Here is a 14,675-nt window from a genome sequence, read left to right on the forward strand (position 1 = left end):
TTTGAGGACATCAGGCTTGTGTTAAGGATTTTAGTGTGCATGTCTTTGTTTTTTAATGTCCCTCTAGATGGGAGAAATTTCTGTTGTTGGTTTTTTTTTCTCCTCCTTTCCGTGTAAACCAGAAAACACAGGAGCCCTCGTTTTATTTTAAGGTATGGCTAAATCCCATGACTAATCTGCTTTCACTATTGTTGTTCAGTTTCTGTTAAGGTATTCAAATCAAGAGATCAGAATAAAGTCTCCACTGATGGGTCTACAATGGGTAGTTCTTTAAATACCTTGTTAATAATGGCTCCTGAAAAATTCATTCTTCAGGGAAATGATGTTATCCAAAGCAAGTGCAGACAGCAACATGCTGACATCGAATGCAGACTCCATTTTAAAAATAATTATGGATTAAATACATCAGTTCCATGCAAAAAAGCCTCATTATTTTCCTCAGTTATCCCTCTGTCAAAAGAGATAAACAAGAGTTAGGCTTTGTGCACACAACTCCAGAGCCTAGCAGAATTAAACTAATTTCTGTAGCCTTCGGGCAGGGTACTCCACACAGGCCACCATTAGCATTCTGAAGCCTTCACTGATTGGATTAATTTAATTCTCCTAAGTACTAATCTGCAATAGCCATCTACATGCCAGTACAGAACCCACTTCTCCTGTCCCAGGGTGGGCTGAATACACATAGCTTCTTAAATACCTCTTTTCCTGGCCCTTGGCTTTTTTCCCTGTGGTGAACTCATGCCCCAAATGTTACGTATTTCATACCTGCACAGATTTTGTATACTACTTCAATTATAATGATTATCAAGGTGAAAGGTACTTCTTTTTAAAGTCAGAATGCAGTGTTTATATATTGCAGGCCAGATTCTGCCGCATTTTCAAACATTACGTGGTACAGAACAATCTTCCAAGCTGGAGGTGATGGCCTTATGACTTCCTTTTACTGAATTTCAGCTTTACTTCAGAATTTCTGTAGAAAATATTTCACTACCTGAATTTGATACAGCGAAAGAAGATCTGTTTATTCTTAAATGGTGCAGGAACTATTTTGGTTGTACAAAGCAGATGTATTTAACATACACACAGTGGCAACTGTTCCTAGAGTAGCTTTTGGTGAATAGGGATCATCAAGCAGCTGACTGTGAACTGTATATAAATAAATGCAAAGCTGAAAAAACAAATCTGTAGCTTGTGACTGGCCTGACTGCACAGGTGGTTCCAGCCTTTGCCAGGGCATGGGGCCTGCAGTTGGGAATACATACTTCTTTCCAAGTGGTTTCAGAAGTAGGTCATTGGGCAGTAGTACAAAGCAACCTACTTTCAGAAGAGAAGAATCCCGTGTCCAAGAAATGTTTCTAACAAATCTGTACATTCTAGAACACAAGCTGGGTCTGTTTTTTAGGTATGTTAAGTCCTAGCAACAGTGTATCGTTTCTACATGAGCAATGTCAAATGGAGCAATCTGTTTATCTTTAGTTACAAGGGTTTAACTTGGGACAGCCAGCCAATCAGGCGATTTGAGTATGTGTACCAAGTTCAGTATGGTACCTTTGTTCAGATAAAAGCAGGGCTACTTGCCAGAGGGAAAAAACAATGTATATTCCTATCTCATAATATTACTCATAACTACCTCAGGACTCTCTGTATATGCCACAGGATAATTATATTTACCTATACACAGTTGTGGAGATAAATACTTTCTCCCCAAACCCGTGACATTGCACCAAGGCCCAGTCCCTGCTGAAGTTCCAGCCACAAGACAAACAGAGCTGTGGCATATTACTGCTTGTCCCTGTACTGCCAAGCTCAAGGGTTACAAAAATAGTCACAGTTCAAAGTACTGTGAGATAGACTGTCATATTATGAGATTACCAAAATAAGACAACTATCTGGGTTTTGTTTTTTAAGCCTTATGCTAAAAATACCTTAAACAAACAAAGTTTTTAATAAGCTATCAACTTCAGGAGCTGAAAGCATAAGAAAAACAAATAGGTATCCAGATTTGTAGTAAAAAGAAGAAAATAATACTCCTTTGCCTCGCTGTTTGTTTAAAGCATATTTTGACTTCGCAGAGCACATGGGATACAGCTTTAAGACCTGGGCTGCCATGATAAACAGGTTTGGGCATGTCTTTGTAGGTCTAAACGATCCAGAGGAACATGTGTCAATTCACTATGCTTCTGATGTAAGACTTCTAAGGGGCATTTTGTAAAGATGCCATCAGCCTAAAATCACAGGTTTGTGCCTGCGTGTTATGCCAGTGAAAGCAACAATTAACAGCTAGGTCTATTCTAAAAATTACTTGTCTGCATCTTTTCAGTCTGCCTCCAGCCTGTGAGTCTTTTGGATCTGATCCAAGCTGCACTGCAGTGAAGGAGCTCTCTTTGTTCACGTTCTCGCTGCTGCTGCGTCTGAACCGATTTAGTATGTGGTTTCTGGGGTGAGGTTTTTCAGCAGGATAGCAAAGAGGCACCCTGAAAAATAGAAAGACAGAAGAAAGAAGTCCTAAACTGTTGTTATTCATTATTATTACGTTTCAATAGAATCTCTCCAACAGCGAACAAAACCAAATACTGTCAAGGCCATCCATTGGCACAGAGGTGGTAGCTCCTGTATTTTGTTTTCAGATCCATCTCGGATCTCTTGGTGGTGAGGAGAATGTCCCAAACGCTTCCCCCTCCGCAACAGAAAGACTAAGATCCAAGCACTGACGTTTTTCTCCCCTGCTCAAGCCAGTAGTTTTAATTACCTCTGTTCTTTTAAGTGTGGTGTTGGCTATACACTCCTCCTAGTCCCCTGCTTCTTAGACGAAAAGCATCTACAGTTCCTAATTCCCTTTAACCCACAAAAGTGTAGCTGCTTTCAATGCTGCTTTTGTGATGAAAATGCCCTTACAGACAGAATCTCAATGCAGGCTGCAAGCCAGGTCTGCAGAGCTGAGTCATTGTTACACAAGCAGAGCTGAGATGGCACAGAAAAATATCTTTGTACTTTAACATTAAAACACGCCAGCTGTTGAACTTCAAATATCACAAGACACCTAAAGAGAACAGTGAGTGATTTACTGGACTTTTCCTCTTGTCCATCCCTTCGTCTTTCTGAATAGTTCTTCCTTCTCCATTTTGTCTCAGAAGCTTAGGAGCAAAAGCATTCTTCATCAAGCTACTGGCTTCTACTAAAGTTCTGCAAACATTGCATCAGATCTGGAAGTAATGTACCAGTGAAAGCTGTTAACTGTTTGGGCACTGGGAAATGCCCTGTGCCCACTGACAACACAGTACACAACCACTGACATTTAGGGCTTGAAAATCAGAATACCAGTGAAATTCATCATCAGCCAGAGATCCACTATGAAGCTCTTGACTTGATTATTTATGTGAGACCCAGTTTTGAGCTTTAAGAGTCCTCTGTAATAAGATATGAAACTAATGAAATAGGAGTAAGAATTTATTTACTATAGCCTTCTGAAAACAAAACTGCATTTTGTTCTTCCATTTTTGTCTTCCAGATCTTTATTCTGAAACGTCACAGGGAACAGAATTTAGCTTCTCAAAAAACTTTCCACATTTAAAATATGCTGAACTAATTTGGAGGGGCACAGAGAGAGATAGATTTGCAGATACTACATGGACTGCACACTCTCTTGTTTTTTGACTGGAAGTGCTTTTTGAGAGTGTACAAGTGCTAGTGTCTCCTGTCTGGCAGAGAGGAGGTCCTTTGTGTGAGCTGATCACTAACAAGCTCCTCAAATATGTTGTGGCTTTCAGTTCAGGGCAGTGAACTGCTTTTAGAAAAGGGCAGACCGTGTAAGCTGAAACCTGCCATACCCCACACCAAAGGCAAATGAATCCATGCTGCAAACTGCACAGGCTCAGTTTCAGTTTGTCGTCTCCAGTTTCACCTCAGCGACTTTTTCTCCCAAAATATAAAGTGACTAACATGAAATCTAGTGTGACTAAAGGTCTGGGAGTGGCTCAGATCAGGAGCTACAGATGAACATGCTGGCGTGGGTCACATACAATGTATTTAAATGGTTCCATTAGGATGAGTAACCAGTACAGAGGTTCGTAGGAGGAATAACAGGAAATTGCAAGTCGGTGCCCTTTGCTATCATCAGAGAAGAGAGGTGCTGAGCCACAGGATTGTTATGCGAGTCCCGGTATGTGCCATCTCAGGAAGCAGCCTACACACTGTAGTCGCATGTTTTTAAAGCTGTTTTCCAGACCAGAGAATGCTAAGAGCTGTTCCATTCATCATTGTCCAGTTGCTTTGCCATATTCCTGGCTGAGACATGTACCTTTGGTGCCTCTTTTCCCCCACAACACTGTCAGCTCACTTGTTTCCATCTTTCCCTGTTCCCCTTTTTGAAAAGAGCAAGACATTAAGTCCTACTGAAAACACACATTCCCCATTATAAATCAAACAAAATATATTTCCAGTCCTGCAATACTGAGCACAACGATTCATCCGTGGCATGACTCTCCCCCCTGCCAAATGTGACTTGGACATGTACAAGTGTTGTACTTCTCCCCTGCATTGAATAGTTTTACTTGAGAAACAGCACTGTCTTTCAGATGTTCAAGAATAACCATGTCTAAGGTATTTACCGCTAGAGGAGTGCTTTCACATTTTACTAAGGGTGGGGTTTTTTTTGGTGTTTGCTTTGTTTCTAAATGTATGCGCTATCTTGTTTTCCTTTTTAAGACTCTGGTGATGGGATTTGTGAGCAGTTGTCTGGTGGGAATGGCGTTGGAAGCCGTTTCTCTGTGAGGCTGTTGTAAGGATTTCAAGCCTCAGAAGGGCCAAATACGCTGCTGCAGGTGCATCCTGACACGCTGCAGTGCTGCTGCTTTGTTTCTAAACGAGGGTGGGTGCACGGCAGAGATGCGACACGATATACTTTTAACAGCACCTCAGTTCTGCAAAGCACCTCGACATCCTTGAGCACGTGAGGCATCGTACGTTTATAATTAAAGGAAACCCCCATGCTCGTGCTTGTGGGTACCTGGCATTTCTGCCGTTACAAGCGATTTTACAGGGGAGAGGCGAGCCTGCTTCTCTCGGGGTAAGGCGGCTAGCAGCGTGGGGCGGGATTCTCCCGTGATTCCCCGTTCCTGCCCGCACCCGCTGCCCACCGCCCCGCCGCCGCCCCCATCCCGGCCAGCAGCCGCGGCGCCGCCGCTGACACGGCCCCGGCGCCCCCCCCCGCGCTGGCGCTGCGTGGTGCCGCGGCACTACGGCGCCCCCTGGCGGGCACGGCGCACCGGCGCTCGGCGGCGCATGGGGCGAGCCACGGCGGGCAGCGCACGGCGGCCCCGGCGGGGCAGCGCGGCCGCCAGCTCCCCCACGGGCGGGAGCCGCCGGGGGCGAGGGAAGGCGGCGGGCAGACCCCCCGGCGGCCCGGGGGCGCAGGCACAGTCCCCCGGCCCCGGCGCCTTCGATCTGGGGGCGCAGAGCGGGCGCTGGGCCGCCTTCCAGGAGCGGCACCGGCTGAGCTGCGAGGAGGCGGCGCGGCTGCTGCTGGACGCCTAGTGAGTACGGGGCTGGGACGGCGCTGCCCGCAGCTGCCCGGCTGGGCCGCCCGGCCCGGCGGCTCCTTCCCCGGCATCCTCGTTCTCCCGGCAGCGTCGGCACAGCAGGCGCCACGGGCTGCAGGAGAGCTGCAGGGCCTGGGGTGGGGGGCGCACGCACCACCGAGACAGCGGCTTTTCATGCTAAAGCTTCTCGTGTTCTAGGGCTTGCCCCTCAAAAACGCCCTTGGGGCCGCCGTGCGGGATCGGCGAGGCTCAGCTCCGCAATCTCCACCCAGTCCCCGGGCTTCCTCCTGAGCACAGCACAGCACCGCACCGCTGGGCTGCGATCAGTAACTGTCTGGGGGAGTGAAAACAAAAAAGTTTTTCCTTTGCATTTTGCGGTTGACCTCGTGGGGTGATGCTGCCCAGTTGCTGTGGAGGCGGCCTGGGGGAGAGGGAGAAGCACAAGCTCAGAAATCCCTCAATCCTGAAGTTCCTCTGCAGTTACAATACAAAATAAAATGCGTTTCAAATAATATGTAGAATCCACTTCTCTCAGCTTTTCCCAACTTTTAAATGGAGGAGTATTAGTAGTGCTGGAGCAGTTGTAGGAAAATTGTGGGAAAATTCAGTTCCCAGTTCCAAGAGGGTCATCTTGTGATAATACCACTTGTTTTCTGTAGGGTTGTGCACGGCTAATGCCTGGGTCAGCATTTGGACCCGGACTGTGGCAGGGAGCGTATGTTTTGTATTGCATGCGGAATGTACTTTACTTAACTGTTGCTCTTCATTTCTTCCTTCTCACCATTTTAATTAAACCATAGAAGCAATTGCTGCAGAGGACAAAAGCCATTCTCTACCTCATTCTGGCACTTTTTATTAAAATACATCTGAGCGGGTATGTTTTCTGGGGTTCTGCAATTGCTCAAAGCATAACTGAATAATGTAGTTTACGGCCTTATGTTATCTTGGCCCCCAAAACAAAGAAAAAAAAGAAAAAAAAGAAGAAATATGATCACAAAACCTCTCTTGTTTCTCTCTCCAGTGAATACAGAGGTTTGGTCAAACACACAGGAGGCTGTCACTGTGGAGCCGTCCGCTTTGAGGTCTGGGCTTCAGCAGATCTGCATGTTTTTAACTGCAAGTGAGTGGAGTTCTTTGTTCCCTATTCTTATAGATGAATATAAGCTCGTACGCTTTTCCAATCCATACCTTAGAGGTAAAGAAGATGACGTAACTGCAGAACATCCTCTGAGCTGTTCCATAGGGCATAGTCCTAATTATGTTCTAATCTAGTATGTGATCAGTGCTGGTGATTCAGGTACCGATTCTCCAGGCAGGAGTTCAGGTCTCACATCCATGCTCACGCAGTAAATGTCAGGAGAGATCCAATGAATACAGGTGCTCAGCCATCTGCTTTATTTTTCCTCCAAGTGCAGTGTGCTCAAAGCACACCAATCCTTTTTTGGTCTTCTCTGACCACATGTACTTCAGACTACAACATGGTCTGATGTCATTAGTGATCCCCCTTTGCCTGCAACTAGTTTGCTTTTACTTTCTTGTTTGCAAGGTAGTTAAGCTGGCAAAATTGACAAAGTCTGGTCTGAAAGATTAAATGGATTTCTCAGGGCTAAAGTTTGTCCTGTTAGTCTGTTGAATATATGAAGAAAGAATGTCATGGTGTGTTTGGTGTGGGAGAATACCTTATTGGTGTACCTGTGTAGGGTCAGTCTGTTCTATGGGTGTGCTTACCCAAACATGACTGATGCCATGAGTCCAATTCTGCCACTTACCTCTGTGATGCTAACCAGGAGCCATTTTAGCTGTCAGTGGAATTTCTGTTGTCAAGAAGTCCATGCTAGATCTGATTGCTGTACTACAACTTGTCTGCTGTTTCTAGAAAGGTCTGCTTTTTCTTTTACAGTTGCAGCATTTGCACAAAGAAACAGAACCGACACTTCATTGTCCCAGCGTCGCGTTTCAAGCTGCTGAAGGTAGAGCAAGAATGCAGTAAGAGCATGGCCATGAACACGAGCCATATAATCCAGTGTTATCCTCAAACATGCAAGTGGCAGCCAGTTTTCTATCCTGTTTGTCTATGGCTGCTTGGGGGAAATGGCTGAATTTTATGCCATCTGGTGTGGGTGTGTTAGTGCATCTTACTTGCTGAGCCTGACATTAGAGCTCTTGCAGTTGTCACGCTTGACTGTTATGGACACATGTATATACAAAGCACAGTGGTTCAGAAAAGGAGCATGAATGCAGAACTATCTCAAGTAAAGACATGAAGGTGGTATTTAAAATTTTACATTATTTAGCTACAGGCCCATAGAAAGTAACTAATACATATATTAATGTGGAAAACTTACATTGCTTTTCATTTGCTTAGGGTGCTGATAATTTGACAACATACACCTTCAACACACATTGTGCCCAGCACACATTCTGCAAGACCTGTGGTGTACAGAGCTTTTATACTCCTCGTTCTAATCCAGATGGTTATGGTAGGTAGAAAGAGTAAGCTGTGGTAACCAAAGTTAACCACCAAGCAAACCTTGGATAAAGACTCCATTGGATGCTAACATGACAGCAGTGAGCAGCCTGTATCTTAAGAGTTTGTCCCTAAAGTGCTAAACATGTGGAACTGCAGTTTGAACCTGCAGCTCCTCCATAACAAACAGTCTTACCCTATGACATGTGGGTTTCTGCCCATGACTGCTTTCTCATCTAGGCGTCTCAGCCTTACAGCCATAGCTGGGCTGAGCATTTACTGTTCCTCGAGATGCTCCATCCACAGTGGTGCAGGCATCTCCCATGCTTTATCTCTGACAAGCAGGTTTCTATGTATTCTGTCTTTCTTCAGGAATAGCTCCCCATTGTCTGGATGATGGCACTGTGCAGAGCATTATCACAGAGGATATCAATGGCAAGGAATGGGAGAAGGCAGTGAAGGAACATAAGACCATCAAAGACATGTCAAAACCCTGACACACCCCTCCAGCAGCTGAACATGGAGCAGTAGTCTGGGCCTCCCTGGATGACGATTGGCAAAATCAATCTCTACATTACTGTTCTCTGTTCTCTGTTTCTTAAATAAATCTTTCTATGCTGCCTGTCCCATTAATTTGTGACTTTCAGTTTTCAAACTACCTCTGTTCCACAAACTACCCCAGGACTGCTGTTCTGATACTCTGTCCTTAGCTGAGCTCAAGTACCAACACACCCCGCCCCCATCCCCCCCCCCCCCCCCCCCCAACTAATCTTTGCTTGTATGAATATTCCCTGTGTTTCAACTCTGGCTTATAAAAATGTGCTGTATGTAAGATAATCTTTTGCATAGGACACAATACTAACTTACAGTTTTTTCTCCATTGACTTCAATTAATTGACCATGGATTTAAAGCCAAATGGGATTTGAAAGAGCTTAGCAGGCTCAAGTTCGGTAAAGCATAGGCTCAAGTTCAGTGAAGTGTAGGCTCAGGTTCAGTAAAGTATTTACACAGGTGCTTTGCTGCATGCAGGAGAGGGGCCACTGAAGTTATTGATGTGATTAAGTACTGTTTTGCCTAAGCCTGGACCTACTCACAGTCTTAAGGCTGAGTAGGCATATGCTTAGGCACTGACTCATGGCCAGGGAGCAGAGTTCAACACCGTTGTACTCTTACAACAAGGGGGACGTACTTCAGTACAACCAGGAGTTCATTTGTTGTCTTGAGGACAAGAATGTGCTTAGGGCAACAGATCGAGATCTGGCAATTTGGGCTCTGATCTTGACTATGCAATCACTGTGTAGATCCAGGAAAGGTGCCTCCTGTAGATGTCAGCCCACATGAATGAGTGCAAAGGCCTACAGAAATGTTGAGTATTGCTGACTTTGCTCCACCATGACCCCAGAGAAACCCAAATCACTAGTAAAATCTCTGTATAGGCTAAGAAATGAAACCACTGAAAGCTGCCTCACTTACCTTTTAATATAAAGGGAGAGGATCTTTAACTCTTGCACTTTTTTTTTACATAGGCGGAACAGCTTTTGCAACATCTCTTACCATTTTTATCTCCACATGTGTTCTATAAAAGACCTGGTTACAGCCTGGGTCTCTTGCACCTCATTCTTACATCCTGTTTTGACTCTTGTGAGCTGATCTCGAGCCCCATGTTCTGAAGCAAAAAGAAATGCTCATGTTTCATGAGGGACACTGTGAAGCTGGAGCTTGCGACATGTATATGAAAGAAGCAGTAGTAGCAGCAAAGATCAGTGCAATCAGAGAAATTTGTATGATTTCTGATGTTTTATTCGTAAGCTTTGGCTTTTCAAAGTTCTGACTAAGACAGGTCTTGTGGTTCTGGTTTTATCTGTGGAGATAGCATGATCTTTGATTTTACAAAAGCAGCAAGAGATAGTTGGCAAGCAGTCCTCACGGCTATATCCTCTTGGGGAAAAATAGTTTGTGCCATTATCTTCTCCAGTGCAGAATATTCCTGCATTTAACTCCTAATTAGGTAATTTCTTACCCTATTTAAGCTTCTACAGTGAGAAAATAGAGTAGCTGTTAAACCCTGTTCATCTCAATATATCAGGAAACAAGATATTCAGAAGGAAGTTCATACAGCCTGTTTTTTGTAGTCTGAAAGAGTGCTACACAAAGAGAATTCTGTCCTCTTGAGCATGTAATGGGTGAATTTTCTTTAGTCCTGGGCCAGGCTTTGCCATTTTTTCACTCATTCTTCTACTCCTGAAGTTGTGAGCGATGTCCCTTCTACAGAAGGCGGAGTGAATTGACCATCATATAACGTGAGAAAAGCATATAGATGTGGCGAAACCAGAGGAGCTGGCTGCGATGACACTGCATGGCTCTCTAGAAGGAAAAATAGTTGAAAAAGCATTACAAGAACCTTCCACACCTAATTTGGGGGCAGTTTCCTAGACCTCCTGTGAAGTTCACTGCCAGTTTGTATGACAGCCTGTTTTCAGTGAGCAGGGAAGAAGCAGGGGGAGGTTGAAGGCTGCCTGCTTTATGGGGCCAAAGGGCAGGGAAAGGCCTGTCTGCCCCTGTGTCGCTGGTGGTGTGCTGCCTAGTGTTCAGAGGGGTCCTGCTAGAAAGGACATTATCAGCTGCAGGTTGGTGCTGTGACAGTTTCTTTGTCACATGTAACTCCTCCTCCATACGTGACCTCACGCCTGGGTGTTCACATGCTAGGGAAGCAGAAACCTGATAGGTGTGCATCTGAGAACACTTTGCATGCTGCTTCCCATCATATATTGCCAACTGAAACAATCTATTTATAGTGCACCAGCTTAAAAAGCTCAGATTTCAGAGACAAAAAATACAACGGAATAACACCACCTTTATCAGAACAGTTTCTATACGAAACTCTTACCATTTAGCAGCCTCAAAAGCAGGAAAGTTCCGTCATTTGTGGATTAACAAGACTGTTTGCTGGGCAAATGTTTTCATGTTACGGAAGGAGATCAAATCAGATTCTGATATAGGGAACTTTGGACTAAATATGAGATATCATTCAGCAAAACAGTTAAAAAAAACCCCCACAGTAGAGAAGGGAACTTGTAGAGAGCTTTGGACTGCAGGTTCACAAGCTGTCTCCATCTTCAGTTAGAGCTAGGGCACTGTTCCTGGCATGCAGTCAAGCCATGTTTTGACAGGCCACTCACATGCTCAGAATATTATGTTAGATCCAGTCTCCTCTGAAATACATCGTACATCCAGGACACAGTGTGTGTCTACTGAAGATCTTTGAGCTGCAGGTACGCTCAGCTCTGTTTTGCTGGCCACACAGCACATGAAGCAACCTGCCTCATCCGTTTATGTTTTAAAAATCCTCAAACATAATTCATCAGTGACATTTATAATCTATGTATATAATTATTTATCAGGTTCTCTGTGGATATGACACTTCTGACTCAAATCTTCACAATGACGACGAGCTATTCAAACAGGTTAAGCTCGTACCGCACATCTCACCCTGGCTCGTTCAGTCTCCTCCTCTGTGAGTACGAAGAGCACATCTCTGGGCAGGAGGCAGGAAAAGGGTACATCCAGGATGGAGATGTACTTCCTGAAGAGATTTACTGATTCAAGCACGAGCACATGGCACCCTAGACAGAGAAAGAGGATAAATATTTCAAAACCACAGTATTCATGTAAGGTACCTATCTCTCCAGGCACAGCAGGTCTTTGCAGGCTCCCCTGTCTTGCTGGCCATGGGGCTCCTTTTTGTGCAAAAGGGGAGCAACTTCTGCTCATGCTTCTACCAGGATCTCTTTGTGCCCAGTGCCTGTGTATGACTGTACTGGTCCTTGTTCTCTATGTGGTGTGTGGAAAGCAAAGCTAGCTCCAAATACCAGAGGGTTTGGGATTTTTTTTGCTTATAATTTAAATTATTCCTATGTAGTTAGACTCAAAGGGAAAAGCACAGATGACTCTCTTAATGCTGGCACTGTATCATATAATGGAAATTTAAAACAGCAGTCTCTGATTCAGCTACAAAAATGAAATTGCCTCTTTCTACTCCAATTCTTAGCTACAGAAAAAAATATTCACAAGATTCAGGAATGGCTGTATCAAATATTAACTCAGGCAGCAGTTACACTTTAACAGTGTTCCAGAATTCATTGCTTAGATGTTTGTGATGAAGCAGATGAAGGTAACATATAAAGTCTCTCCTGGTGTGGAATTTTTTTTCTGTTTAAAGAGCCCCTTGAACTCAAAAGTTAATTGCTATTTTTTTTACCATGGCTAAATTGTCTTCACTAATGAGTTCAGAGCTACTGATGGTCCCATTAAGAGCCTGTAGCTCTCAAGGGAGCTGCTTTGGGATTTCTTAGGGCTTGGAAGCTGCTGTGATTATGCTCCACACTTCAGACATTGTATTAAAGTTCGACAGAAGAGGCCAAAGTCACAGTTTACACAGGTGGTCACATACGCAATTAGATTTGCAACAAGATTTTCTTCAGTGTACCCTTAAGCGGTGAAATTATACAAAGGAGACAAAGAACAATGCTGAATTGCTACAGAGCTGCCTCATGGACCATTTTAGTGTGTGAAGCCGGTACTCACGTCTAATGCTGCTTAAGTTGTTATGTCCTGGGCACAAAGCAAACTGGTGATGCTCAAACACCTCTTGGCCCTAAAAGGTAGGCAGGACTTGTGTACTAAGAGAAAAAATTCTCCAGGACAGGGGCAGAAGCAAACATTTTTTTCCTAAAGGAATAACTACATGAGGTGGGTTTCAGTGAGAGAAATGATGATGCCTCCGCTAGGAGCCTTCTGTGCAGATCTGCTAATGCTTGGGAACCTCATCCCACAAGGAACTGAACAGTCAACCTGCTGCTAACTTCCCTACTAGGGACATTTGGTAAATCCTTCAGTCTAGCCTCTACCAAGCATGAGATAGGAAAGCAAAACCTGTTGCTCTTACGGTGAATGAATTTCCTGGAGACACAAGGGAAGAAGCTCCCCCAGATCTCCAAGGTAGAGCATGGTACATAAGACACCCCACCAGCACCATTCCTTCCCCAGCCAGAGGTCTGTGACACATTGAACTCAGGAGCAAACAGCTTGTGTGGGACGATCCTCCACAAATCCTCTCTCAAGTGATCTGTGTCCCTTGCCTCTTCCCAGTGATGCTAACTCATTTCACTGTGAAGAAAGATCTTGCTTTTATTCCAGCCAAAGCCTGCAATGCCAGGACACGGCAGCCCTGATGGACCCCCTCCAGCACATCTCCAGGATCTTTCAATTAATTTTTCGTCTCTCTCCTTCAAGAGAAGAGAAGGATGTAAAATTTGTTCCAACTTTTCAATGGCCTGTTCCACTCTCAAAGGCAAAACCATTAACTCTTTATTTTAGTATCACAGAGGGCTCCAGGACCGTGCTCCCCCTTCCAGTCCTCTTTCTGTTTTGATCCTGGGACATAACTCCCCAGCAGGGTGGACAGAGCATTCAAAGGAGTTATTTTCTCCTGCTGTGGGCAGCAATGGGCAGGGGTAGAGGCCTCAAGGGAAATCACTGGCACTTCCATCCATCCAAAGGCTGACACGAGTCTGTGCTGTGCCAGGAACGGGAAGGAAAGCTCTCCTGAACCTCCTGGCCATTCGCTCCGGGCCTGCCAGGAGGTGGCGGTGTCCGCCAGCTGCAGAGGGGGCCGGACCCGCAGCCCCTTCCCTGCGGGCAGTGCTGCCCTGGCTGCCCAGGTTAGGATCACTTTGGGCACCCCTCAGCATTGAAGGCTCTCCTGTATTAACTCCGTCAGTACCACGGCCCTACTCCCGCCCTACTACAGCCTCAGCCATCCAACCCTCGCCAGGTCACCGTGCCCGTCCCTGCAGAGCAGCAGCTGTGCAATGCCATCTGGAAGGACCGATGGCTCTGCCAAGCTCCCTGCAGCAGGTCCCTCGGATGTGCGGGACTGCAGGCAGCTGTGTGACCAGCATGGCCTGGGCCACTTCCCGACTGCGAGCCCGAGCCCCGGGCTTGCTCACGGTCCACCTGGACAAATGACAGAGCAGTTACTGTTTAGCTGCCATTACAGCTTGCTATTGCAAAGGATGCTCTACAGCAACAAGTGTCTCGCAGTTACACACAGGAGTGCCCTGACAGTTCTTTTACTCCCACTGAAGACATTCCTTGTTTCCATGTAGCAAACTTGGAAGCAAACTTGTGATGTGCATGAGCAGGGGAACCACTCTTCCCCCCTTTTCTCTGCAGAGATCCTCTGGGCTGCTCAGCAAGCCCAATCCATTGGCGGGTAGTTTCAGATAAAAGAATTAGTATGGTGCTGCACTATGGCAACAGCAGAGGAAAAGAGCAGGTATGGATCCCCTTGCTCTTGTAGTCAGCATCTGCCCCGACCACCTGCTTGCTTTTCAGTGCTTACTGGGGAGGACAGGGCTAGAGCAAACATGGGACAACGGGTCTTTCCTTTCCTGGATAGTTGTTAACAGACCCTAGCAATGCCTACTCTAAACGATGGGAAGAGAGGCTTGGTGTAGGGTTACCCACCACTGATGTCTGAAACCTAGGCTGCTCTGTTAACAAAATGTGCTCTACCTTTCCTCATAATTTTTTCCCCTAAGAAATATTAATTCATGCAGCAGTTACACCCTTTTGTTCCCCAAAGCTCAGCAATAAGGGCTCACACTAA

General features: G+C 45.4%; 2 protein-coding genes across 4 annotated transcripts in view; one reads left to right on the plus strand and one right to left on the minus strand.

Annotated features, from left to right (window-relative positions):
- The first annotated feature begins 5,241 nt into the window (after positions 1-5,241).
- Positions 5,242-8,637, plus strand: CENPV (centromere protein V). Its single transcript, XM_037372638.1, has 5 exons — positions 5,242-5,531; positions 6,559-6,657; positions 7,438-7,507; positions 7,903-8,017; positions 8,377-8,637. The coding sequence occupies exons 1-5, from the start codon at positions 5,281-5,283 to the stop codon at positions 8,499-8,501; spliced, it is 660 nt and encodes a 219-aa protein (XP_037228535.1). The 5' UTR covers positions 5,242-5,280; the 3' UTR covers positions 8,502-8,637.
- A 1,146-nt stretch (positions 8,638-9,783) lies between these two features.
- Positions 9,784-14,675, minus strand: part of PIGL (phosphatidylinositol glycan anchor biosynthesis class L) — a 62,040-nt gene continuing 57,148 nt past the window's right edge. For 2 of the 3 annotated variants that reach the window (XM_037372731.1, XM_037372712.1), the window contains 2 exons: positions 11,495-11,628; positions 9,784-10,369 (listed from right to left, as the gene is read on the minus strand). In XM_037372731.1, coding sequence (XP_037228628.1) covers positions 10,271-10,369; positions 11,495-11,628 — 233 coding nt within the window. In that variant the 3' untranslated portion in view covers positions 9,784-10,270. Of the gene's footprint in view, positions 10,370-11,494; positions 11,629-14,675 lie in introns of those variants that run through there. The other variant, XM_037372721.1, reaches the window with a different exon arrangement.

Source organism: Falco rusticolus, chromosome 1 (genome assembly GCF_015220075.1).
Source record: "Falco rusticolus isolate bFalRus1 chromosome 1, bFalRus1.pri, whole genome shotgun sequence".
Classification (NCBI taxonomy): domain Eukaryota; kingdom Metazoa; phylum Chordata; class Aves; order Falconiformes; family Falconidae; genus Falco; species Falco rusticolus.